At 49.1% G+C, this 24,091-nt stretch overlaps 1 protein-coding gene across 2 annotated transcripts; it reads left to right on the forward strand.

Moving 5' to 3' along the window:
* The first annotated feature begins 9,995 nt into the window (after nt 1–9,995).
* On the forward strand, nt 9,996–23,939 carry LOC105468680 (ras homolog family member G). Of its 2 annotated transcripts, none has more exons than XM_011718876.3 (2): nt 9,996–10,143; nt 22,713–23,939. In XM_011718876.3, the coding sequence occupies exon 2, from the start codon at nt 22,781–22,783 to the stop codon at nt 23,354–23,356; it is 576 nt and encodes a 191-aa protein (XP_011717178.1). In that variant the 5' UTR covers nt 9,996–10,143; nt 22,713–22,780; the 3' UTR covers nt 23,357–23,939. The 2 variants fall into 2 exon arrangements, with proteins under 2 accessions (XP_011717178.1, XP_011717179.1); XM_011718877.3 differs by lacking the exon at nt 9,996–10,143 and adding an exon at nt 10,595–10,896.
* The last annotated feature ends 152 nt before the right edge of the window (nt 23,940–24,091 follow it).

Consider the following 24,091-nt stretch of genomic DNA (forward strand, 5'->3'; position numbering starts at 1 on the left):
GCGAGACTCCGTCTCAAAAAAAAAAAAAAAAGAAACTGAGGCTGAGGAGATAAAGTGGCAGGTGAGAGCCAAGCTTGCTTTCTTCTTTGGGATTCCTTCCCCATCCTTCAAGTCTCAGCTCAAGTTAAATAAAAGCATCCATGCCCTGACCAATGATGATACCTTATCATAAATCAAAGGTTATGATTTTTAGAAAAACTCAAAAGCTCCACCCCGCTTTAGCACCTTGCCTGACTTGCCCTGTCTCTTCAGTCTTCCTCTATACCTTAGAGTAAACTTAGGTAACTGGGTTATGTTTTGTTTTTTTTTTTTTTTTTTTTGAGATAGGGTCTTTGTCACCCAGGCTGGAGTGCAGTGGTATGATCATGGCTTACTGCAGCCTTAACCTCCTGGGCTCAAGTGAGTTTTATTTTTTGAATAGGAATATTATTTTTATTTATTTATTTATTTTTAGAGACAGGTTCTCACTCTGTTGCCCAGGCTAAAGTGCAGTGGTGCAACTATAGTTCACTGCAACTTTGAACTCCCGGGCTCAAGCGATCCTCTCACCTCAGTCTCCCGAGTAGCTGCGACTACAGGCACATGCCACCATGCGCAGCTGAATTATGATTATTTAATAAGTATGTATCTTCTACATTAGCCTATGAGCTCATCAAGGGTTGCATTTTATTCATCTTTATATTTTCACAGTCTAGGTTGCCCATTACATAGCTGGTACTCAATAAACGTTTTGCTAAGTGAATAAATTAATGATGTGTGTTCTGTACAGCAGCCTAACTATCCTTTCTTCACACCACAGGGTTTCTGGTTACCAACAGCTTTCATTCGGAGAATGAGGGAGACTTTGCTAGAAATAATAATTGAGAGTCCAAAATCTGCTCAGAAAAGTTTAGGAATCCCCTAGTTTGCGTTGCGTTATTAGTAGCGCTCCCTGGTGTCCAAAAATGGAAAGTATCGCTATCGCTGAGAAATTGCCCAAGGTCTGGCTGGGTAGAAAATAAGAGACCTTAGCTTCTAGCAACAACTCTTCCTAAGCTAGTTTCACACAGAGAATCATCTCCTTATCCACAGTCAGTTCTGGAATCTTGCTTGCAATGTTCATTCATTCATTTAACACCTACTGAGCACCTATTTGTAACAACTTAGTTGCTACTCTCAAAAAGCTCCATTTTTATGGGGAAAAAAATGGGGTGAGTGTGTGTGTGTGTGTGTGTGTGTGTGTAGATAATTAGCACATGTCAATATGTTTTGAGAGGGATTGGTACAGGAATAGGTGAGGGAGCACAGAGGAAGGACAAGTAACAGTCTAAAGCAGTCAGGAAGGCTGTGCAGACTCACAGATTGGGGAGTGTGGGTGAGAAGTGGGGTTCTGGGATCAGACTGCCTAGATTCACATCCAAGCAATGCTGTGTGACTCTGGGCCAGTTACTCAATCTCTCTGCCCTCCGATTCCTCCATCTGAAAAAAAGTAGGATTTTGTAAGGCTTAGATGAGTTAATAAGTAAAACAATTAGCACAGTCCTTCTCGTAATGTGCTCAAAAACTGTTGGCTCTTATTCTGCAAGGAATTTCAGAGCCATTAAAGCATTATGCCAAGATCAGGTAACTGTGATTTGCAGAAATTATTCTGGCAATAGTGTTAAGAAAGGATTGGAGAAGGTAGAAGCTAGAAACAAGTGACATGGTCTGACAGACCTGTGCTGATAACCCAGCTCACCTTCATGTTAGCTGTGTGACCTTGGGCAAGACCTGAATTCTAATTTGGACAATAATGATGGGAATAGAAAAGGGTTCAGATTTGAGAAATATGTGGTGATTAATTAGATGGCCAGGTGAGGAGGCAAGAGAGATCAAGGTTAAACAATAGCTGTGGTTTTAGAAGGTACTATTGTGTGCCAGGTATTATGCTAAACATGCTACATTCAATCATTCATTCAACCAATATTTACTAAGCAAAGTATTTCCATACCAGGCACTGTTCTAGGCACTAGGAATATAGCACTAAATAAAATAAGCAACCCTTGTTGCCCTCATGGAGCTTACATGTTATCTCCTATAATGAATATCCACAGCAATCCTGAGGTGTAACACAATTTAGATTCATCTTACAAAGGAAATTAAATCTGACACATTCAATTTTCCTATCTGTGAGAATTCTTTTTTTTTTTTTTAGACAGAGTCTTGCTCTGTCACCCGGGCTGGAGTGAAGTGGTGTGATCTCGGCTCATTGCAACCTCCACCTCCGTGGTTTAAGTGGATTCTCCTGCCTCAGCCTCCAAGTCGCTGGAATTACAGGTGCACACCACCATGCCCGGCTAATTTTTGTTTTTTTGTTTTTTGTTTTTTTTTTTTAGTAGAGACAAGATGTCACCATATTGGTCAGGCTGGTCTCGAACTCCTGACCTCAGGTGATCTGCCTGTCTCGGCCTCCCAAAGTGCTGGGATTACAGGCGTGAGCCACCTCACCCAGCCTATCTGTGAGTATTCTTATCTGTAAAATGGAAATAATATTACCTGCCTTATAGACTTGTTATTATATTTATTGAGTTAATACATGTAAAGCATATGTAAAACATATCTAAGTTGTTTTCTTAACATTATTTCTTATTATTCAGCAACTTCCCTAGGATCACACAGCAAGTAAATGGCAAAGATGAGAATTGGGGAGAAAGAAGGGAGGCAACAGGGAATCCCGAATCAACTGGGCATGTATAGTTGGGTTGCTCTTAGAATACCAGGACTGAGGATGGAGAACTTTCCCGGGGGGGGGGGATTATGCCAGATGATTGGGTACCACCACCTGCCTTGGAAAACCTCAAAGGTACAAAGCTGTCCTGGAGGCAAACAGGACAACTATTGTCCTACCTGCCTGGGAGAAGGGACTCTCTTGGAAGATAGGGCATGGCCATTGTCCCCACTCCTTTCATCCATTTAGTTCCTTGAGGGAGTCAAGAACAAAAGTTCGGCCAGTCGTGGTGGCTCATGCCTGTAATCCCAGCACTTTCGGAGACTGAGGCAGACAGATCACTTGAGGTCAGGAGTTCGAGACCAGCCTGGCGAACATGGTGAAACCCCCGTCTCTACTAAAAATACAAAAATTAGCCGGGCATGGTGGTGCTTGCCTGTAGTCCCAGCTACTTGGGAGGCTGAGGCAGGAGAATGACTTGAACCTGGGAGGTGGAGGTTTCAGTGAGCCGAGATTGTGCCACTGCACTCCAGCCTGGGAGACAGAGCATGACTCCATTTCCAAAAAAAAGAAAAAAGAAAAAAAGATCGGAGATTGTGACTCTAGAACTTTGTTTAATTTGTAACCTCATTTTAGTTCTTTCTGCTGTCTCCTTTCTGGCCCATCAAAGCCCACGAAATGGGATATTGGACTGGTTTTGGGGGGCAGCAATAAAGAGGAGTAATGAAAAGGAGGCCAGTCGCAGGGGCTCACCCCTGTAATCCCAGCACTTTGGGAGGCCGAAGCAGGTGGATCACTTGAGGTTAGGAGTTCAAGACCAGCCTTGCCAACATGGTGAAACCCCATCTCTACTAAAATACAAAAAATTAGCCAGGCGCAGTGGCAGGCAAGTGTAATCTCAGCTTCTCAGGAGGTTGAGGTAGGAGGATCATTGGAACCCAGGAGGCGGAGCCTGCAGTGAGCTGAGATCGTGCCATTGCACTCACTCCAACCTGGGCTACAGGCCAAAACTCCATCTCAAAAAATAAAAAAATAAAATAAAGGCCACGCACCGTGGCTCACGCCTGTAATCCCAGCACTTTGGGAGGCCGAGGTGGGCAGATCACCTGAGGTCAGGAGTTCGAAACTGGCCTGGCCAACATGGTGAAACCCCATCTCTACTAAAAATAGAAAAAGTTAGCTGGCCATGGTGGTGTATGCCTGTAATTCCAGCTACTCAGGAGGCTGAGGCAGGGGAATTGCTTCAACCCAGGAGGCGGAGGTTGCAGTGAGCAGAGATCGTGCCACTGCACTCCAGCCTGGTGACTCTGTCTCAAAAAAAAAAAAAAAAGGGGAGTAATGAAGAGGAAACTGTGTTCTACTCCTGAGGCCAGCTGAGAGAGGGAAGACCAAAGGATCAAGAGGAGCCCCAAGAAGCCTGAGTGCCTTGGAGCCACAGCAGAGGCAAAAGAGAATTCAGATTTAAGGGTAACCTAAAGGGGCTGGGACTGGAGCTAAGCCAAGACCCCTGTGGATCACTGGTGAACTCCAGGAGCTGGAGTTCAGTGAGGAATAGGCTGGGAAGACCCCTTTGGAATCCTCAGGGCACTGGTGAGATTAGTTCAGGTCCTTTCTCCTCTCACTCTCTGTCCCCTCCTCTCTCTTTCAGGGAAACTAGTCAGCTTCAGCACTTTGACATTGAGAGGGAAGAATTAACCAAGGTGGGGGATACCTGAAAACATCAAGGGAGTGTAGAGAAATTAACTAATGTTTATTTGCTCTACCCTCGGGCAATTTACGAGGGCTCCACATGCATTATGTCATTTAATCTTCACAATCTCATGCAGCACTTGCCAGTCCCATTTTATTGTTTTTTATTTGTTGGTTTTTAGAGACAGGATCTCACTCTGTCACCCAGACTGGAGTACAGTGGCACGATCATAGCTCTCTGCAACCTCAAACACCTAGGCTCAAGTGATCCGCCCACCTCAGCCTAGCAAGTAACTGGGACTACAGGCATGTGCCACTATGCCCAGCTAATTTGTGTGTGTGCGTGGAGATGAGGTTTGCTATGATTGCCTAGGCTGGTTACAAATTCCTGGGATCAAGTGATCGTCCCACCTTGGCCTCTCAAAGTGTTAGGAATACAGGCATGAGCAACCACACCCAACCATTCTCATTTTAAAATGAAACTAAGACTGAGAAGTTGGCTCTGTTATATGCTCTTACAGCACTCTGTACTTTTTTTTCTGGAGAAAGGATCTTGCTATGTTGCCCAGGCTGGTCTGAAATTCTTGGGCTCAAGCAATCTTCTGGCCTTATCCCCCTGAGTAACTAGAACTGGAGACAAACACCACCATGCCCACCAGCAAGCTGTACTTTTGTATGATTACCTGTTTAAGGTCTATCTCCCTTGCCAGTTATATCAGGGCAGTTTTCTCTACTTCATCATTGGCATGTAACACTATGTCTGGCACCAAGAAGATTTTCAATAAAAATGCATTGAATATTTATGCATATGGGAGATCTCATGTGACTAATCAAAGGCCATACTGTGTTAACAACCATCCTAAACTGTCTCCAAAACCTGTCTGTGATCTCTATTCTACCCCACCAAGTGCTTTATGTTATCTCACTTCTGAATGTCCAGGTTCAATGTCCTTGTCCCTCAGCTGCTTGTAAGCATACATGCACCCCACCTACCAAGAACTCACTTATTCAGGGAAAGCTAGTGAGGGAGTAGAAAAAAGAAACAGCCCATTTGGGATTGTGCCCTCTTCCTACCCTCTTCAAGTCAGCATTTCTCCTCCTTCAAGACGCCTTTACAGACAGCTCCACCTGTCCATCTGCTTCCCTTTCCTCTGGCCCTTCCTATACCTGTGCCACAAAAGTGTTTCCAAGTTACCTGGAGTCTGATCGTTCTACACATATTAGTACTTTATTAAAGCAATTTAACTCTATGGATGTTTAGTGAAGGCAAATGTGTGCTCAGGCCTGCCTCTGTCAGGCCTAGTGGGTCGACACAGAAATGAATCAGACGAAACCTCAAAGGACTTATAGTCAGTGGGGAAGACAGATATTAGGCACAGATGCAATTTACTAGAGCACAAAGCATGATGACCTAAATGGTATTAAAGAAGTAGGAACAACATGCTATATGCATAAACCTTAATCATTATTGTGAAGAGTATATCATAGAAGATCAGACCTCAAAGGTGTCATCTAGTTCAACCTCTGTTTTCCAGTGGAAGAGTTTGAGACACAGAGAAGGGTGGGGCCTAGCCTAAAATCTCAGCCTGTCTGTCTGAGCCAAGACAGACTTCAAGTTGTTTTTTGTTGTTGTTTTTTTGTTTTTGTTTTTTTGTTGTTTTTTTTTTGAGACGGAGTCTCGCTCTGTCGCCCAGGCTGGAGTGCAGTGGCGGGATCTCAGCTCACTGCAAGCTCCGCCTCCCGGGTTCACGCCATTCTCCTGCCTCAGCCTCCCGAGTAGCTGGGACTACAGGTGCCCGCCACCTCGCCCGGCTAGTTTTTTGTATTTTTTAGTAGAGATGGGGTTTCACCGTGTTAGCCAGGATGGTCTCAATCTCCTGACCTCGTGATCCACCCGTCTCGGCCTCCCAAAGTGCTGGGATTACAGGCTTGAGCCACCGCGCCCGGCCTTGTTTGTTTTTTTTGTTTGTTTGTTTGTTTGTTTTTTTGAGACGGAGTCTCGCTTTGTTGCCAGGCTGAAGTGCAGTGGCATGATTTTGGCTCACTGCAACCTCTGCCTCCTAGTTCAAGTGATTCTCCTGCCTCAGCCTCCCAAGTAGCTGGGGTTACAGCCATGCACCATCACACCCAGCTAATTTTTGTATTTTTAGTGGAGACGGGGTTTCACCGTGTTGGCCAGGATAGTCTCGATCTCCTGACCCCGTGATCTGCCTGCATCAGCCTCCCAAAGTGCTGGGATTACAGGCGTGAGCCACTGCACCAGGACAGACTTAAAGTTTTCTAAAGCCCAGCCTTGGGCTCTTTCCTCCTCCTCTGATAGCTTCATATGCAAAGTCCTGTACTTCATCAGACCATGAGATTTTTGAGGCTGGGTCAGGTTCTCCTTCCTAAACCAGGACTAGACAAGCCCAAGACACTTACAGGCTCAGGAAATGCAGTCTGATCCCAGGCTGCCAATCCAGTCTTTCAATCTGCTGCACCTAATGTGCTCCCTACTCTTACCATATGTCCTTAAATTGATTTTCAAATATTTTTTGCAGGAAACTTAAAATTAAACTCTTTATGCAGAATACCAGCAAATAAATCAGATAAAAGTGAACCTTTTCTGGTTGAAGGGGAGAGAGTCCATAGCTCCATTATTTTTCCTGCTCTTAAGTCCTGGGAAGGGAATTCTAGGAACACATGTCAAAAACATTTGCTCTGGAGCTGGATGTGGTGGTGTGTGCCTGTAGTCCTAGCTACTTGAAAGGCTGAGATGGGAGGATGACTCGAGTCCAGGAGTTGCAGGACAGCCTAGGCAACATAGTGAGATTCCCATCTAAAAAAAAAAAGAACAATAAACAACAACAAAAAAAGCTTTTGTTCTGGGACATAATTTTTAATGGTGTCATAGAGGCTGCTTTAGCGTATGGTCTTCCTCTGAATCCTGTCATATATGGGGCTCACAATCCTTTATTCATGAAATGCCAAGCACCCCAATGCCAAGTGGTCCCAATGGAGTACGGATGGGAATGAGATTTTCCCCTTGTCCCTCCTGCTCTCACATCCTCCACAGAGAGAAATTTGTCTGAAGGGCTACAGGGACCGGACCAAAGAGGAGGAGAGACCCAAACACTGCCTGGCAGGTCAGGGGAGGCTTCTAGAGAAGGATCTTTGAGAAAGACTTCATCCACATAGTCATTCACCAGCCTGAATCTGATAAAGCATCTGTTTTCGAAGGTGATACAGTAGCCACCAGCTACACATGCTATTGACCACTTGAAATGTGTCCAGTCAAATTGAGATATATTGTAAGTATAAAATACACACCACATTTCAAAGACTTGGTACAAGAAAAGAATGTAAAATATCCAGTCAATTTTTATAACCCATAATTTTTTATGTTGATTACCATGCTAAAAGATAATATTTTGAGGCCGGGCGCGGTGGCTCATGCCTGTAATCCCGGCACTTTGGGTGGCCGAGGCGGCCAGACCACGAGGTCAGGAGTTCAAGACTAGCCTGGCCAACATGGTGAAACCCATCTCCACTAAAAATACAAAAATTAGCCGGGCATGGTGGCGCGTGCCTGTAATCCCGGTTACTTGGGAGGCTGAGGCAGGAGAATCACTTGAACCCAGGAGGTGGAGGTTGCAGTGAGCCCAGACTGTGCCACTGCACTCCAGCCTGGTGACAGAGTGAGACTCCATCTCCAAAAAAAAGATAATATTTTGGCTATGTTGAGCTAAGCCAAATATTGTTAAAATTCATTTCGTTTCTTTTCACTTTTTTTGAAATGTCATTACTAGACAGTTTTTTTTTTCCTGTTTCCTTTTACTTTTTACTAGACAGTTTTAAATTACTTATGTGGTTCCTATTAAATTTATTTTATAAAAAATATAAGTAGGCTGGGCATGGTGGCTCACACCTGTAATCCCAGCACTTTGGGAGGCCGAGGCAGGCGGAACAACTGAGATCAGTAGTTCGAGACCAGCCTGGCCAACAAGGTGAAACCCCGTGGCTACTAAAAATACGAAAATTAGCCGGGTGTGGTGGCGTGCACCTGTAACCCCAGCTACTCGAGAGACTGAAGCAGGAGAATTGTATGAAACTGGGAAGCGGAGGTTACAGTGAGCCAAAATGGCACCACTGCACTCCAGTCTGGGCGACAGAGCAAGACTCCATGTCAAAAAAAAAATAATATATATATATATGCAGCTGGCCAGGTACGGTGGCTCACGCCTATAATCCTAGCACTTCGGGAGGCCAAGGTGGGAGGATCACTTGAGGTCAGGAGTTTGAGACCAGCCTGGCCAACATGGTGAAACCCCATCTCTACTAAAAATACAAAAATTAGCCTGGTGTGGTGATGCACGCCTGTAATTCCAGCTACTCGGAAGGCTGAGGCAGGAGAATCGGTTGAACCTGGGAGGCAGCATTTGCAGTGAGCCGAGATCATGCCACTGCACCCCAGCCTGGGTGACATCGTGAGACTCTGTCAAAAAATATGTGTTTGTGTTTACAGAGACAGGGTTTCACCATCTCTGTGATTACAGGCAGATGCCACGTGCCAGGTTCTCAGAGTATATTTTTAAAAGATACTTGTTTAGTGTTTGAGATGTGCATTGACAACAGGTCTTTTACACCCATTCTCATGTTATCTTCAAAATTATGGGGTGAAATATAATTATTCTATTTTACCAAAGACAGATTTGAGGCTCAGGTTAAGCTATTTATTCCTGGAATCAATCCTCTTATTTGAAAAGCTTCTGGAAGACAGGGATCCTGTCTTAAACGTGTTTCTTCACAGCACCTAGCACGGAGCTCTGTCCACGTGGTAGGCGTTCAGAAAGTTTGCGCTGAACGAAAGATATGGATTCTCAAGTCAAAGCTCCGGGCGTTGACTCTCAAGTCAAAACTCCAGGGAATTGAAGCACCAGAGGGCGCCCATGAGCCCGCCCACCCGCGGGTCCCCAGGGCCCAAGCCGGACCTCAGGCCTGGGTGCGCCCCAGCAGAACAGGGGGCGCGGGGGCGAGGGAAGCCCCAAGTCCTCCGTTCGCCCCGCCCCCTCCCCAGAGCCACGCCGCACGGAGCTGCACGGTGCTGAACGACGACTCGACATCCTGTTTTTGGGCCCCGCGGCTCCGCCTGCGCCTCTGCTGATCTTGTCTTTCCCTTGGGTGCTGACGCCAGCGCCTCTTCCCCTACGAGTCTCCCCACCTTCCCCAGGGGTCTGGGGCCTTCCCACTGCTGAATCACCACCACCTCGCACTCCCCCAGCGCTCAGGGCAGGGGTGGGGACTGCCCCAGCCTCGGCCACTACTCTATCCCTGGGGCTGGCTGAAGGCACCGGGGCTGGCGGAAGGCACCAGGCCCAGGGGCGCCTTTCTCAGCATCTTCCCGCGGAGGCTGGTGAGGTCAGGATGGGGGGAAGAGGAGGAACGCCTACCGCCTAGAGTAGGGCCTCCAGGGGTGGGGTGGCCAGGAGGAGGCAGAGAGACCTAGACCTTGGGAGGCCTGACTTACTGGCCGCAGGGGCAGCGGGTTGGGAGGGGGAAAGTGGCGAGCCCGGGACTAGGCCGGGGGCGAGGCTGGGGGCGGGCCGGGGCAGAAGAGGGGGAGACCGGCCCTCAGACTTCCTGGTCGGGCCCCGCCCCACCCCGCCCCGCCCCGCCCCGCCCCGCCGGTCCGCCCCCCCCACTTCCTCCGGCCTCCCGCTCTCACTTCCTTCTCGAGCCCGGAGCTGCTGCCGCCGCCCCCAGCTCCCCCGCCTCGGGGAGGGCACCAGGTGAGGCCCGGCCGGGGCTGGTGGGTAGGGGTCCGGGGAACGGGAGCCCGGCCGGCCCAGGACTCGGCGCGGGCGCGGGCGCCGGCCCATGAGTTTGCTGGCGGGGGCCGCGGGCGGGAGCTTCTAGGCTCAGTCCAAGTAGGGCGGGCGCGGCCGGCCGGGCGGGGCGCGGACGGGGCCACTGCGAGCCGGTGGAGGCTCGGCGAGGGTGGCTTCCCGGCGGCTGTACCGCCTCTCGGGAGCCGAGAGGGACCCCTGAGGTCAGAGGGTCCCGGGCTCCAAGAGAAGTATCTCTAAAGTGGAAAAGCTCAGAGCTGGGAGATAGGACTCAGGTGGGGTGTCCTCAGAAGTTGCGGGGGGTGTTGAGAAGTGCATGAGGGGAGAGGGCTTCTGAGCTGGAAAAGTCACTCCCTCTGCTCTGGCAGTTGTGACACTTGTCGGGGTTAGAGGGGCGGTGTCTGGGGCCTCCGAAAGCTCTCTCCCTGGAAGATCCATGTTAATCCAGACTCACACTCGGGCTGCAGCCCGAAGGCCCTCTGCACTCAGGAGGACCGGGGTTAGGGTTGGGGGAGCCCCGCCGATCCCAGTTGTTCTCTATATGCCTGTTTTCCTGAGTCCCAACCTTACCTGGAGCCAAGCAGTAGGTATTTAGTGAGCGAACGCTGTTCCTACCTGACCAGAGTCTGGCCTTGCTCTTTTGGGAGTAACTTGGTCTTGCCCTGTGACTGGAAGTGGAAGGACTCTCATTCAGAGGTACTGATAGTCCCTGACAAGTTTTTGTTGTGTCTTTTGGGGCCGATTGAGAACCATCTCCTAGTGTTCCTCTTCATTCTTAGTCCCTGAATTATACACATGCTCCTATCGTCTCCCTCCACGCCTTTAGTTTCTACCCAGAAATCCGCCATCACTCTCTTCTCATCCCTTTCAGTCTCTTTTCCTCCAAATATGCAGTCATACCTAGGCCTTGACCTCTCTTCACCTACCCGGCCCCATGTTCATCTCAGTCCTCTGCAACCTGCCCCATCCCTTCCCTTCCCAGCTCTGGCACCCACACACACCTCCTTGCGTTTTCCATCACCCCTCATTCCTCTTGAAGCTTCAGCCTGTCACCCTCTCTGTATCCTTCTCTCCCACCCACTTATCTCCAGCTTTGGAATCAGGATCTGTTGTTGAAGACTTAGTGAGTTCCAGAGTCTTTTCAAACCTCCCTAGCTTGGAGAGGCAGACTGCAGCCTCCCGGTGATAGAGATGGATTAAAGAGCTGGAAAGCGTGTGTGTGTGCGCGCGCGCGCGCGCGCGAGAGAGAGAAAGAGTGTCTGTGTGTCTACATCTTTATCTCTTACAGACAAAATAACTGCCCTTAGCCTTGAGAGGGCCCAAGGGGAAACCAGCAAAATGAAGGGAACCTGCAGTGAGTGAGGTTGTGGTTAGGCAGGAGGAAGCAAGCAGTCTGTAGCAGTCAGGGTAGGGTAACAGGAATAAGACTGGTAAGAGAGGCCCTGGGAAATCAAAATCACCCCAACCTGTGGTGCTTGACCAAGGGGCCAGGCCTGGAAGCCGGGAGACAGCCTGAAGGTCCCTGACTCCATTACCTACTAGTTCCAGCATCACCTGGTGGAAAGAATGGGACCAACTTGGGTGTGATGGAAATAAAGGGAGGAGGCAAAGGCAGGATTCTGGAGGAAAGACTGCAGCTGGTCTAACTTCGAACTTAACTGTTTTAGTTTTGAATTAAGAAGCGGTTGAGGCAAAGGTGTCTGCTCCTTTCCTGCTGCCTTCCGGGGCCTGCCTAGGCCGGGTACCCAGATGCCCTGGTCTGCATCAGGGCCTTAGTGACCAGGAAGCCCTCTGGAGTTCTACTGACCCCTCTGCCTTCAGGCATCCTTAATATTCCCCATCTCACCTAGGACCCTATTCCTTCTCCGGAATTCCTCCCAAATTTAACTTCAGTCCATCCTGGCTATGGAAGCTCTTGTTGTTTCCACTCTAGAGCTCCTTCCTCAAGCTTTTGGGGTGCATGCTGAGGATCTTGCTTCTATCTACCTCCTCCAGTCATCTGTATTCATTTCTCTCCACTAGAAAAAAAAGAGAAGTAGAGGGGAGTTAAGTGCTACAGCTAAATTTAAGGGCTCTCCCTGTTCCCCATTCTGTCATCTTCCCATGTCACAGTCGTCCCTCTCCCATGAATTGTTCTTCTTCCCGTCCTTCCCTTCCACCCACCTGTCTTTCTTTGCATTTCTTGGAGGTACAGAAGTGTGGCTGCGGGAAGAAATCCCAGGGACCTACATAAAAGCCCAGTTTAGAGAAGGATGTGCATACAAGGCACTTTCCCAGCATCACAGCTTAATAAAAACCCCAGGAGTCCCAATTTCTAGGCTGGCAAACCAGTAGTCACTTTAGTATTCTGCGTAACTGAGCAAACCCACAGGGCTCTGATGGTAAAGACAAGATGGGTGAGACAGGGATTCTCCCAGGTGAGATCTGGTCCCATTGGAAGTTTGAGCTAATTGCAAAAAAGGCATTGTTGGAAAAAATGTGACCAGGGCGGGAGAGATTTTAATGGGAAAATATTGGGGGGTGAAGGGAGGTGGTGGCTACAACCTAGGAGGCTGCCACTAAAGTCTTGGCTAAACATGTCAAGGTTGTGACGTGAAGAAGGGGGCTCAGGCCCACACTGAAGACTCCTTCTATATATTGTAGACCCATTAGCAGTGAGGTCAGTAGGGGTCCGTGAGAAGAGCTGAGGAGGGAAACCAAAGACAAAGCCTGGGCCACCTCCCCAGATCAGACTGGTTTTCCTGTCCAGGGTCCAGCTTCCTCTTTTGTCCTCATTTCATATGGGGGGAGGGCATCTCTCCAGGAGCTAGAGGCCAGAGGAGGAGCTTCTCAGCTAGGACAGGGCCAGAGTGGCTGACTGTTGAGTAATGTCAGTTCTAAATCATGAATGCACCAGGATGGGCTAGGCATGAGGGCTTGGGAACTTAGAAGCAAAAAGGGCTCAGATGTAAGTCAACCCACCCTTTGGTCCATTTTCTGAAGGAATAAACTATGGTGGGGTTGTCCTGAATGAGGTTAAAGAGATGGTTGGTCCATTCTCAGGCTGGAGTTAGAATCCTCACCTTCTCTCCTTTGTAGAAGTAGCATAAGGATGGAGGTTAGAAGACCCGATCCTTGTCCTAGATTTGCTACCAACTGTATATAATCCTGGTCAACTTGGTTTCTCTTGGCTGCATTTCAGCATTAAGGAGTTGCATATCAGTACCTCCAAAGGGGACAGTGAACATCATGGCTCTGACTCTTCCTCCCCCAAGAGACTCCTCATAGCAGTGCCCCTCACTCTGGGCCCTCATGTCTTATCAGCCTCAATTTGACAGGTCTGAGTAGTCTCTACATATATATCTGTCCAGGGATAGAACTGTGGCCCTTTCTCCAAGCACAAGGATTGTTAGAGCTTGAGAGATAAGAAGGCAAAGAATGTTGGGGATTTTGCCAGGGGGTAGTAAGATGGAGTACCCTGTCTCCTGCTCCAGCTCTGCCTCACTGACGGTGGAAAATAGATGCCGGAGTTTCCTCCCTGATGTTATTTTCCCTTGTGGAAACCCCCTCAAGCCTTGGGCGGGGCTAAAGGGACTGGGTAGCCCTGGGTCTCTCTGTGGGTATTTTCAGGTGGGGGTGCCAGGATTGGGAGGATGGCACTTCTGTACAGCCTCATGTGAAATTAGCAAAGGCAAAGGAAGTGCCACTTCACAGGCCTTTGGTGGGGCCCAGGGACTGCTGAGCTGCTGCTAGGCGGGGAGGAGGAAGCCAGTGTGCACCCTTCCTCTGTGCTGTGTGGGGGAGGGGGCAGCTTCCGTGGCTCCCCCAGCCAGAGCCGTCCTGGTCCTGAGGCTCACCTTTTTTTTTTTTTTTTTTTTTTTTTTGAGATGGAGTCTTGCCCTGTCACCCAGGCTGGAGTGCAATGGCACGATCTCGGCTCACTGCAACCTCCACCTCCTAGGTTGAAGTCGTTCTCCTGCATCAGCCTCCCAGGTAGCTGGAACTGCAGGCATGTGCCACTAGGCCCGGCTAATTTTTTTTGTATTTTTAGTAGAGATGGGGTTTCACCATGCTGGCCAGGCTGGTCTCAAATTCCTGACCTCAAGTGATCCGCCAGCCTCAGCCTCCCAAAGTGCTGGGATTACAGACGTGAGCCACGTGCCCAGCTGAGGCTCACCTTTTATGGAACACCTGGGGTGCTGGGACAATGAAGGAAGAAGGTTGGGAACTAGGACTTAGTGAAAGGGTCCTGGACTGCCCCTCAGACTTCCCAGCTACCACTGTCTCATTTCCTAGTGGGTGGCATCAACTCTTCTTTCCTTCCCTGCTGCAGTGTAGGATCCTCTCCAGGGGCTGAAGGATGAATGGCAAGAGGTGGAGAGTCCTCCAGCATGGATTTTTTTTTTCTTTTTTTTTTTTTTTTTTGAGACGGAGTCTTGCTCTGTTGCCCAGGCTGGAATGCAGTGGCATGATCTCTGCTCACTGCAACCTCTGCCTGCTGGGTTCAAGTGATTCTCCCTCAGCCTTCCGAGTAGCTGGGATTACAGTCACCCACCACCACACCCGGCTAATTTTTGTATTTTTAGTAGAGATGGGGTTCCACCATGTTGGGCAGGCTGGTTTCGAACTCCTGATCTCAAGTGATCTGCCTGCCTTGACTCCCAAAGTACTGGGATTACAGGCGTGAGCCACAGCACCCAGGGGAATTTTTTTTTTTTTTTTTTTTTTTTTTTTTAAGGCTAGGAACTGGGCTCTCTTGGGTTCTTCCCTGCTGATGGGGAGAAAGGGAAGAAAGAGACTCAGCCCTTGGCCTGGTCCCAGCCCCACACTGACCTCATGTCCCCCCAGCTTCCTCCTCCCAGCCCAGCTGCAGCCAGCTGCAGCCCCTTTGAGCCTCTTTATATCACCTCTCCTCTATTCCTCCCTTCAAAACAAACAAACAAACAAACTTGTAGAGCTTCAGAAGTCTTTCCAACAGTGCCCCTGCCCCTTGCCTTGTCTTTGACCAAGGGTCCTCAGATATTCCCAGTCTGTAGCCTGTCAGGACCACTTTTCCTTCCCATCTTTCTCATCATCTCTGAGCTAGATCTGCCAGCTTCACCTCTCACCCTTCCAGTTGAAGACAAGACGGTATAGCTTATGTGTTTATTATCCCAACTTGGAGCTCTTCAGGGTGAGTGAGAAAGAAGTTGGTTACTTTTGTCTTGTGTCTTCTGGTCATAGAGGTTCTTCCTTGTTCCCAGCATCAGAGTCTGTGGATTGATGGGGGAGGAGGGGTATGTCATTCTACAGCTTTTGCTCAGCCCTTCCCTGGGTTTCTGGAAATAAACAGAAGGTCAGACTACCCTCCCCCTGAAGCATCCAGTTAGTTCAGCACGATGAAGAGTACAGTCAGTGCTGGGAAAGGTAAGGCAGGAGAGGGGGTTGCTGTGATGTCCTGGAGAAGCTGGGGAACAGTACTGGGCCTGAAGGACAGGAAGGATCTGAAGGGGGGTGAGTTGCATTCCAGGAAGAGGAACTCCCACATGCAAAGACATGATTGCATCGAGTTCATTCAGTTATTTACTGACAGCTACTACATGCTGTGCTCAGCTTAGGGTGCTCAGCAAGGTCCAGTCAACCAGGACCTTGCCCTCTAGACACTCCCAGTCTAATAACAAGAGATAAGATTCACATCAGCCTCTCCATGCCTGTGAGAGACAGCCAGACTTTGGATAGGATAAGTCACTTCTGACTTGGATAATTTACGCTTTCCTTGAAAAGGCGGCAATGGTGCATGGTTCCATATTACTACTTGATGTATTTTAGGGAAGGGAATATGGAGGCCCCTTTGTAGAGGATCAGGATTGGAATGGCCAGAGATGGATTGTAGTTATAATGAGGTTCAGGGAGGGCTGCAGAAAGGGAGCCCCATGTTAGGGAGGCAGGTTATAGAAGGCTGAGGTAAGTTCCCATCACCTCCATACTCGCCTATCTCTTAAGAGCCCGTTCCTCCCCTCCCCCACTCCCAGTTGGGACACTTCCTCTGCTGTAACAGCCACAGAGATCTGGCAATCAAGCTACTTCCTTTCCCTCCCCCATTCTGGGCCTGCCTGGGCCACACCCCAAGCCGGGCTCCAGGGACCACACTCAGACAGGGTTAGACCCCCATGGGCTATACTCCCTGCCAGAGCCAGGTCAAGCTGGTACTGGGAAGAGAGATTTTTGCCTATTTCAGGCATAGCTTTTGCCTGTCATTGCTGTCCGATAAGATTCAGCATTGCAGTCTTGTCTGTTGTGGGGTGGGCAGGGAGTGTCCGATACTGGGCTTCAGAGAGGTGTCTCCATATCTCAGTAATGAGTGCTGGCACAAGCAGATCAAAAGGCAATGGTTGTACAGTCCTGTGTGCCTAGCCCTATACTTAGAGGTTTTTTTTTTTGTCATTTAGTCCAGAGAAGCCAAGACTTCAGACTGAAGGGCATCCACAGCTGGGAAACTTACGTATGACTGTTGGAAAAGGAGAATCACACAGAGCCAAAGCAGGATTAAAAGGGGGGCCATGGGTGTGGTGGCTCACTCCTGTAATCCCAGCACTTTTAGAGGCCAAGGCAGGTGGATCACTTGAGGCCAGGTGTTCGAGACCAGCCTGGCCAACATGATGAAACCCTGTCTCTACTAAAAATACAAAAATTAGCTGGGCATGATGGCACGTGCATGTAATCCCAGTTACTCAGGAGGCTGAGGCAGGAGAATCGCTTGAACCTGGGAGGTGGAGGTTGCAGTGAGCTGAGATCGCGACACTGCACTCCAGCCTGGGTGACAGTTGGCCATGCAACGGATAGCCAAAGAAGAATTCAGTAACCTTATGGAACTATGAAACTTAAGTTAGGCTTTAAGGAATAAGGAAGATTAGAGAAGGGAGAGGGAATAGTAGCGGAGGGAAAAACAAGAGTAAAAGTTCAGAGGCAAGAATGATCCTGACTTGTTTGCAGAGGACATTGAAAATCCCTCTGGAACAGGGAACTGGGAACTCACACTTGCAAAGTACCTAGATTGTGTACATATTATACATTAATGCACTTAGTCCTTGTAACACTGCTATGTGGTAGGTACCATAAGTTGCTGCTGCATTTGAAAGATAAGGAAATTGAAGCTTAGAGAGGCAAATCATCATAAGCTCAGGGTCACAGAACTGGTAAGAGGCAGAACTAGGATTCAAACCCAAGTCTATATAACTCTAATACCCCTTACCAAATTGTGAAGAACTCTAAATGACAATATGAGGGACCAGGCATGATCTGAATTGGGACTAAAAAGCCAGAATAAGTCATTGTAATTTGTCTAATAATATACAGATCTGGCCAGGCGTGGTGACCCACACCTGTAATCCCAGCACTTTGGGAGGCCTAGTCAGGAGGATCACTTGAGATCAGGAGTTCAAGACCAGCCTGGGCAACATAGCAAGACCCTGTCTCTACAAACAAACAAAAAATAAATAAAAAATACAAAAATTAGCCAGGTGTGGTGGTGCCTGCCTGTAGTCCCAGCTACTCAGGAGGCTGAGGTAGGATGCCTTGAGCCTGGGAGGTTGAGACTAAAGTGAGCTGTGATGGCACCACTGTATTCCAGCCTGGGCAACAGGCTTTTGTCTCCAAAAGAAAAAAAAAAATCAAAACAGATCGGCAACCACTGATTTACTAAATAACTTTTTTTTTTTTGAGACATGGGGTCTTGCTGCATTGCTCAGGCTGGAGTGCAGTGGCTACTCACAAGGACAATAACCTTGACTAGTGTAGCACACTACAACCCTTCACTCCTGGGCTCAGCCTCCCTAGTAGCTGGGACTGCAGGTGCACCACTGAGCTAGGCTTAATGATTTTTTTTGAAAAAGCCACTTAGTGAATAAGTCATCGTTGAACCCCGCTCCAGGTAGGTCACACTCCTGGTTTGGCCACCTGCAGCGCTGACATCCCTTCTTCCTATTTGGCGCAGTTTAGACTCTACCTTTTAGCATATGCCCTCCTGAAATGGGCTATGGGAACTTAATTCAACCCAGTTCAGGCCAAAGGATTTCAGAAAGAAGAGTTGTTTTGGGAGAGAGGATAAAGGTCTGAACTAGACCTGAGTAAGGAGGACTGGGCTGATCCCCCACCACAGACACAGGCATACTCAGTGCTTCCTGCCTTCTGGGATGAAATGCTTTGCTCCTGTCACCTCCTGTGTGCACAACACTTCAGTTTACAAAGCGTATTCATTCCCATGGTCAGGTTCCTTGATGCTGCCCGTGAGGCTGGGAGGGCTACTATTATTACTTCTACTGTATAGATGAAGAAACGGAGGCTCCAAGAAGGGCAGTAACTTACCTGATCAAGGTCACACAGTTAGCTGGTAAGGGGTAACTTGAAGACTGTAAGATGCACCGTGGAAAACACAGGGCTTTGGGTCACAAAACTGGGTTTGTGTTCTGGCTGCCATACTAACTAGCTGTGTGATGTAGAGTTACTTTTACTGCTCTGAATTTGTTTCCTCATCTGTAAAATAGGAATAGTACTGACAGGTTGTTATAAAGGTCAAATGACATAATAACATGCAATCTATAAAGGCTTATACCATATGGGGGCTTTTTTTTTTTAAATCAAGGGTCAAGGTCAGCAGATGAACTCAAGACATCAGAGTCAGGTATCCAGTACTCTTGGCCCTATTCCACACTGCCTTTGCTCTGCTTGTTTCTGGACAGTACCATACTCATCCTCCTTTTCCAGTGTCAGTCCCTGTTCCCTTCCCAGCCCAGAAGCTACCCTGTCCTTTCCCCTCTCCTTTGAGAGCTAATTTACTGATTGCTAGTTGATAACCACCTCCTTAGAGAGCTGTACTTCCAGTTTCTTGGGCCTTGTGAGAGCCAGCCAGAGTTCCCTCCTTGTCTTCCTGCCTGGGCCAGCCCAGCGCTGGGCTTTTCAGTCAGACTGTCAACACCCACTCCCCTGCTCTGTGTGGAACTGAAGATTGCAGGCCCAGGAGTTCTGCTTTGAATGTCAGGGCTTCCCACATAATCCATTGGGCACAAGTAATGCCACCTGCCTCCAAGGAGCTTTAAGTCTTAGTTCATCTACCTAGTGCTCTTGTAACAACCATTGTAATCTCCAATTCCTGGATAGGAAAACTGAGGCCCAGCAAGCGTAAATGCCTCAAGCTTGGTTGTAGTGAGTCAGCACAACTGGGGTTAGAACTTAGGTCTCTCAACTTCCAGTCTGAAGTCTCTATTCGACTCTCCACTGACCTAGAGGGTCCTTATGCCCTTCCCTGACCCACACTCTGAGGGTCTCTAGCTGAATGTCCTGAGGTTACATGCACATACATGTGCACACGCACACACACACACTCATTCATGCAAATAGGATGGAAATATTTTTTCATGTGAACCAGAGACACAACTTCATAAAGTGAAATCATTTCTTTCCCAGCTGATTCCAAGGGAAACTGTACCCTGGGAGGGAGCTGGGACCAAGCCCTGGGTCCTTTGCATCCCCCATACCATGAAAGTTTCTTTTCCACTTCCCAGTGGGGATTTTCTTCTCCACTTGTCATTGATTTTTGAAGCTTCTGAACCAGTGGTGAGAGCTCAGGCTGCAGGGGTAAGGGGTTCCCAGACCAGGGTGCAGCCTTGCAGTATAGCAAGTGAAATGGAGAAAATGGGCTAGTGGTGTTGGTGCTTGGGTGGAGCCAGGGATAAGGAATACTCAGGGATTTGGTTGTGTTTAAAACAGGGCTGCCCCCTCTCAGGGAGCAGGCCCTGGTTGTGGGAGAGAGTCAGGGAAAGGAAGTCACATATTGACCACCAAGAGTCCCCCATGGCCAAAAAGTAGCTGATGAGAGAAGGACCCTTGCCATAGCAGTGTAAATAATCACAGGGTTTCTGGAAGCTTTGCTTCAGAACTCAGAAAAGCAGTTCCTCACCCCAAGGCCCTATGACCTGCAGAGGTGACCAGATGTTGGCTGGAGCTGGGACTCCTCATACTTACCCCACTAATAAATACAGCAGCCCATTTATTGGGCACTTGCTATGTGCCATACCTCATGCTGGACACCTTCTATACATTATTAACTCTTACTTTTTTTTTTTTTTTGAGACAGGGTCTTGCTCTGTTGCACAGGCTGGAGTGCAGTGGTATGAACATAGCCCACTGCAGGCTTGACCACCCTGCAATCAAGTGATGCTCCCACCTCAGCCTCCCAAGTAGCTGGGACAACAGGCGTGTACCACCACACCCTGATAATTTTTTCATTTTTTGTAGAGTCACGGTTTTGCCATGTTGCCCAGGCTAGTCTCAAACTCCTGGGCTCAATTGATCTACCTGCCTCGTTCTCCCAAAGTGCTAGGATTACACTGTGCCTGGCCTCATTTCATATTCTGAGCAATTGTAGTGCAATAGGCAAGATTATCCCCATTTTACAGATGAGAAAATTGAGGCTTGGGGAACAAATATATTGCCAAGATCACATATAACTAGTTGGTGGAACTGTGATTAGAATCCCTGCCAGTCTTAATCTAGCATCTATGTTCTTAATGATGGTATTTTCTACCCAAGAGTCTGGAAGGCTCTAAAATCTTTCAGAGGCACATGCCAGGGTCTCAGGAAATGGACAGAAGATTGAGGGGAAAGTCAAGTTTTTGTCTTACTCTTGACTTCATCCTTCCTAGTTGGGCTTGAAAGATTTGCTCCAGGCTGGGCATGGTGGCTCATGCCTGTAATCCCAGCACTTTGGGAGGCCAAGGCGGGCGGATCACAAGGTCAGGAGTTCAAGACCAACCTGACCAACATGGTGAAACCCCATCTCTGCTAAAAATACAAAAATTAGCCAGGCGTGGTGGCAGGTGCCTATAATCCCAGCTACTCAGGAAGGTGAGGCAGGAGAATCACTTGAACCCAGGAGGCAGAGGTTGCAGTGAGCCAAGATTGTGCCACTGCACTCCAGCCTGGGCAACAGAGCGAGACTCCATCTCCAAAAATAAAAGATTTGCTCCACCCCACCAAGGACCTTGAGAGAACATACTAACGTCTGGGAGCCTCAGCCTCTACCTCATTCATCATAACATACCCAGACCCCAGTCCAAATCCCAGGTTCAACTGAATCTCCAGTAATCCCTTGCATTGAATTTGCTGTACTGAATTGGCAACCAGAGTGTGCATGGCCAGATAGGGTTTTCAGTACTTATAAGAATGATGGGGTGGCCAGGTGTGGTGGCTCACACCTGTAATCCCACCATTTTGGGAGCCCGAGGCAGGTGGATCACCTGAAGTCAGGAGCTTGAGACCAGCATGGCTAACATGGCGAAACTCCATCTCTACTAAAAATATAAAAATTAGCTGGATGCAGTGGCGTGTGCCTGTAGTCCCGGCCACTCGGGAGGCTGAGGCAGGAGACACTTGAACCTGGGAGGTGAAGGTTGCAGTGAGCTGAGATCGCGCCACTGCACTCCAGCCTGGGCGACAGAGAAACTCCATCTCAAAAAAAAAAAAGATTTCCCCCTTGCCAGAATACCCTGGATTGGGATAGGGCAGCTCTCTGAAGAATTGAGCCCCTTACTCAGCAGGTTTCTTACTGTGCCTTTTGGTTTGTACTCAGTAGCCAAGATACTAGGTTTGGAGAGGGCAGGGTGGGCCCTGAGTTGAGAGAGGTTCTACCTATGGCTGCATCACAGAGTGACCTGGAACAGCTGTCCTGTGCCAGAACCCTTTCCAGTCTCCTGGTGGAAAGTGTCCATATTTAGTAGAGGATCTAGTGGATCCCTAAATTTGTGCACTCTCCTTTTGTGTCTGTATAGCCTGGAAAATAGCTAATACTGGCCAGGCGTGGTGGCTCACACCTGTAATCCCAGCACTTTGGGAGACCAAGGCAGGCGGATCACAAGGTCAGGAGATCAAGACCATCCTGGCTAACTCGGTAAAACCCCGTCTCTACTAAAAATACAAAAAATTAGCTGGGTGTGGTGGTGGGCGCCTGTAGTCCCAGCTACTCGAGAGGCTGAGGCAGAATGGCGTGAAACCAGGTGGCGGAGGTTGCAGTGAGCAGACATCGCACCACTGCACTCCAGCCTGGGTGACAGAGCGAGACTCCGGCTAAAAAAAAAAAAAAGAAAAGCTAATACTTATGGATGAGGCACTGTTTTAAATGCTTTACGTGTATTATATAATCCTTATAATGACTCAATGAGGTAGATATTATTTTATCCTCATTTTACTGGTAAGAAAACTTAGGCATAGAGAGGTTAAGCAATTTGTTCAGGGTTACACAGCTAGGAAATGCAAAACCAAGATTTGACCTTAGTTTATCTGGCGCCAGAGCTTATGTGCTTTCTACCACATTATACTGCATCTTTGCTCGGTCTCAGGGCCTTTCATTGTGTATCTTTCTGATGACTGTCTTGATGGGACTTTGGGATAGTGTCAGGTTAAGGGAACAGGAGCCGGTTTCCCTTTGTGTGCCCTTATCTTTTCTTCCCAGTAGGCAGAGGCCTCCCTAACCAAGAATGTCCCCTTTCATCCGTCCACAGGTCACTGCAGCCAGAGAGGTCCAGAAGAGAGAGGAGGCACTGCCTCCACTACAGCAACTGCACCCACGATGCAGAGCATCAAGTGCGTGGTGGTGGGTGATGGGGCTGTGGGCAAGACGTGCCTGCTCATCTGCTACACAACTAACGCTTTCCCCAAAGAGTACATCCCCACCGTGTTCGACAATTACAGCGCGCAGAGCGCAGTTGACGGGCGCACAGTGAACCTGAACCTGTGGGACACTGCGGGCCAGGAGGAGTATGACCGCCTCCGCACACTCTCCTACCCTCAGACCAACGTCTTTGTCATCTGTTTCTCCATTGCCAGTCCGCCTTCCTATGAGAACGTGCGACACAAGTGGCATCCAGAGGTGTGCCACCACTGCCCTGATGTGCCCATCCTGCTGGTGGGCACCAAGAAGGACCTGAGAGCCCAGCCTGACACTCTACGGCGCCTCAAGGAGCAGGGCCAGGCGCCCATCACACCGCAGCAGGGCCAGGCACTGGCCAAGCAGATCCACGCTGTGCGCTACCTCGAATGCTCAGCCCTGCAACAGGATGGTGTCAAGGAAGTGTTCGCCGAGGCTGTCCGGGCTGTGCTCAACCCCACTCCGATCAAGCGGGGACGGTCCTGCGTCCTCTTGTGACCCTGGCACTCGGCTTGGAGGCTGCCCCTGCCCTCCCCCACCAGTTGTGCCTTGGTGCCTTGTCCGCCCCAGCTGTGCCTTAAGGACTAATTCTGGCACCCCTTTCCAGGGGGCTCCCTGAATGCCTTTTTCTCTGAGTGCCTTTTTCTCCTTAAGGAGGCCTGCAGAGAAAGGGGCTTTGGGCTCTGCCCCGCTCTGCTTGGGAACACCGGGTATTCTCATGAGCTCATCCAAGCCAAGGTTGGACCCCTCCCCAAGAGGCCAACCAGTGCCCCCTCCCATTTTCTGCTACTGACCAGTTCATCTAGCTTTCCACACAGTTGTTGCTGCCTATTGTGGTGCCTCCTCAGGTTAGGGGCTCTCAGCCATCTCTAACCTCTGCCCTCGCTGTTCTTGGAATTGCACCCCCAAGATGCTCTCTCCCTTCTCCAGTGAGGGAGCCACAGAATCCTGAGAAGGTGAATGTGCCCTAACCTGCTCCTCTGTGCCCAGGCCTTACGCATTTGCTGACTGACTCAGCCCCCATGCTTCTGGGGGCCTTTCCTACCCCCATCAGCATCAATAAAACCTCCTGTCTCCAGTGGCCCCGGCTCCTCCCTGTGTGCTGGGCATTAGCGGGTGGGCATGGGCTAGGGCTCCCCAGAGACTGGGAGCCTTTTGTTTTTTCTAGTAGACAATAGGCTTCATTGTGGTCCCCTCACCCCCCAATTTCCCTAACAAAGCTCTAGGCTCCCT

The sequence above is a fragment of the Macaca nemestrina genome, chromosome 12 (genome assembly GCF_043159975.1).
Source record: "Macaca nemestrina isolate mMacNem1 chromosome 12, mMacNem.hap1, whole genome shotgun sequence".
Lineage (NCBI taxonomy): Eukaryota > Metazoa > Chordata > Mammalia > Primates > Cercopithecidae > Macaca > Macaca nemestrina.

Bases quoted from the DNA above. Each gene is read 5' to 3' on its own strand.
- LOC105468680 (XM_011718876.3), top strand. From the start codon at position 22,781: ATGCAGAGCATCAAGTGCGTGGTGGTGGGTGATGGGGCTGTGGGCAAG.